The sequence below is a fragment of the Eimeria mitis genome, genomic scaffold (assembly GCF_000499745.2).
Source record: "Eimeria mitis Houghton genomic scaffold, Emh_scaff4564, whole genome shotgun sequence".
Classification (NCBI taxonomy): Eukaryota; Apicomplexa; class Conoidasida; order Eucoccidiorida; family Eimeriidae; genus Eimeria; species Eimeria mitis.
The window spans coordinates 2,055-4,757 of NW_013572876.1; the positions used below are offsets into that span (position 1 = coordinate 2,055).

Genomic DNA, 2,703 nt, shown 5'->3' on the forward strand with positions numbered 1-2,703 from the left:
GCTGCCGCTGCTGCAGCAGCTGCTGCTGTTGCTGCAGCAGCAGCAACCTTTGATGAAGCGCCACGGTGGCAGGATCAACTTGCGTAGGTCCTGCTGCAGCAGCAGCAGCAGCTGCTGCAGCAGCTGCTGCTGATGACGATAGGGGTGTTGCTGCTGCAGCAGGCGGCAGCGGTGCTGCTGCTGTTCCATCTGCAGCAGCAGCAGCAGCAGCAGCAGCAGCAAGGGGAGAAGCCAACTGTGCTGCAGAGGGAGACTTTGCGAGCGAAGCAGTAGGCGATGCAGCAGCAGCAGCAGCAGCAGCAGCAGCAGCAGCAGCAGGTTTTGCTGCTGCTTGTCTCTTCCTGCCGCATCTGTCTCTCAATGCTTGGGCCTGCTGCAGCGCGGCGGGGGGCAGCAGCTGCTCCAGCTGCTGCAGCTGCTGCGGCAGCTGCTTTCTGCTGCCTTTGCTGCTGATGCATTCCCGCTGCAGCAGCAGAGACTGCAGCAGCAGCTGCTGCACTTGCTGCTGCAGTTCCTCCGTATCTGTTGCTGCTGCTGCTGCTGCTGCTGCTGCTGCTTCAATCTGCTGCTTCAGGTACAGAGCCAGCAGCAACGCTGGATGCGCCCCCACCTGCTGCACGTACACCGGCCAGCTCACCTGCTGCAGCAGCAGCTCCTGCTGCTGCTGCTGCTGCTGCTGCTGCTGCTGCTGCTGCTGCTGGCGAGGCTGCAGCCACTCGAGCCGCCAGGCCCCCCCCTTGAATGCATCTGCTGCTGTGCTGCGGCTGAAGCGGAGATGAGGCCTAAACAGGTTCTGCAGCGTCCAGCTGCTGCTGCTGCTGCTGCTGCTGCTGCTGCTGCTGCTGCTGGTGTTGCTGCTTCTGCTGCTGCTCGTAGGCAGCGCATCACTGCCACCGCCTTGAGGGTACTGACACGCACCACCTGCTGCTGCTGCTGCTGCTGTTGCTGCTGCTGCTGCTGCTGCTGCTGCTGCTGTGTCGCAGGGGACGTCCACCCGCTGCACTGCAGCAAAAAGCTCCTCCAGGGTAGGCAGCTGCTGCTGCTGCTGCCGCCCCCCGCCAGCCCCCCGTTGCTGCTTGCTCCCTGTTGCTGCTGCTGCTGGTGCTGCTGCTGCTGCTGCTGTTGATGGTACTGGGCTTGCTCTTGACTCTACAGGACATGGAGCTGCTGCTGCTGCTGCAGCAGCAGCAGCAGAAACAGCAGCAGCAATTTTCTCTTGGCAGCTGCTGCCGCTGTTTGTTGTCGCTGTGGTGATAGGAGCAGCAACTGCTGCTACAGTTGCATCAGTTGCTGCTGCTGCTGCTGCTGCTGTTGTTGTTGCTGCTGCTGCTGCTGCAAGCTCATCGTAGCAGCGAATAGCAGTAGAGCGGGCCCCCTGCCAGCCGAGGGCCTGAACGCAGAAGGTGAGTGTGCTGCTGCCTGCTGCTGCTGTTGCTGCTGCTGCTGCTGCTGCTGCTGCTGCAGCAGCAGGAGCAGCAGCAGCAGCAGCAGGACGAAGCGCTTTGCATGCATCTATAACCCATAAACCCTTATCAGCAGCAAACGAAAGACCAGGGCGGCTGCTGCAGCAGCTCAAGTACTCCTGCAGCGCAGTATGTGTATCTGATTCTGCTGTTGCTGCTGCTGCTGTTGCTGCTGTTGCTGCTGCTGCTGCTGCTGCTGCTGCATCTGCTGCTGCCACAGTCTCTTGAGATGCCCCCATATCTGCTGCTGCTGCTGCTGCTGCTGCTTCTGGGGACCCCACAGCCGGCTGCAGTTGTTCGCTCTTCACATGCTGCAGCTGCTGCTGCTGCTGCTGCTGTTGCTGCTGCTGCAGCTGCTGCTGCAGCAGCAACTGCTTGTCTCCCAGCTGTTGCAGGTTCTGCTTCTGATCTTGCTGCTGCTGTTGCTGCTCATCATGAGCTGCTTCTGTTGCAGGGTTTGCTGCTGCTGCTGCTGCTGTTGCTGCTGCTGCTGCTGTTGCTGCTGGTGCTCCTGCTGCTGCTGCTGCTTTACACAGAATTAGCTGCAGCCATATCTGCGCCATTTGCTGCGCTGCTGCTGCTGCTGCAGTCCATCCAGCAGCAGCAGCAGCTGCTGCTGCAACAGGAAAAGTTCTGCTGCGGGTGAAGCCTTCAGAAACCCAGCTTGCGACCCACCTGCCTCTGCTGCTGCTGCTGCTGCTGTTGCTGCTGCTGCTGCTGCTGCCTTTGCTGCTGCTGCTATTGGTGCAGGCTTCATAGAAGACACAGCCACGAACGCCAGCAGCAGCAGCAGCAGCAGCTGCTGCTGCTGCTGCTTCGCTTGAGGGGTCGATACACTCCAGGGGTACTGAAGGGCCGCAGAAGCCCGTAGGGGGAGGAGCAGCAGCAGCAGCAGCAGCAGCAGCAGCAGCAGCAGGATCTGCTGCACCTGCTGCAGCAAAAGGAGTAAACCCCCCACCTGCTGCTGCTGCAACAACTTCAGCAACAAAGCTCTGAGGCAGCTGCTGCAGAAAAGGAGGAATCACAGCAGGCATCTTTGCTGCTGCTGCTGCTGCTGCTGCTGCTGCTGTTGCTGCTGCTGCTGCTGCTGCTGCTGCTGCTGTTGGCTCCCTCACCCCTCTCGAGCCGATCGAGCTGCTTCTGGGTGTTTCTTCTGGTGAGAGTGAATCGTGCTGCTGCTGCTGCTGCTGCTGCTGCTGTAGTTGCTGCTGCAGCAGGATGAGTTGTTGCTGCTGCTGCT

General features: G+C 60.7%; 1 protein-coding gene across 1 annotated transcript in view; it reads right to left on the bottom strand.

Annotated features, from left to right (window-relative positions):
* Nucleotides 1-2,497, bottom strand: part of EMH_0076110 (uncharacterized protein) — a gene marked incomplete at both ends in the record, with an annotated part of 3,497 nt that extends 1,000 nt beyond the window's left edge. The window contains one exon of the mRNA XM_013499691.1: nucleotides 48-2,497. Within this exon, the coding sequence (XP_013355145.1) occupies nucleotides 48-2,497 (2,450 nt within the window). The remainder of the gene's footprint in view (nucleotides 1-47) is intronic.
* Nucleotides 2,498-2,703: the final 206 nt, after the last annotated feature.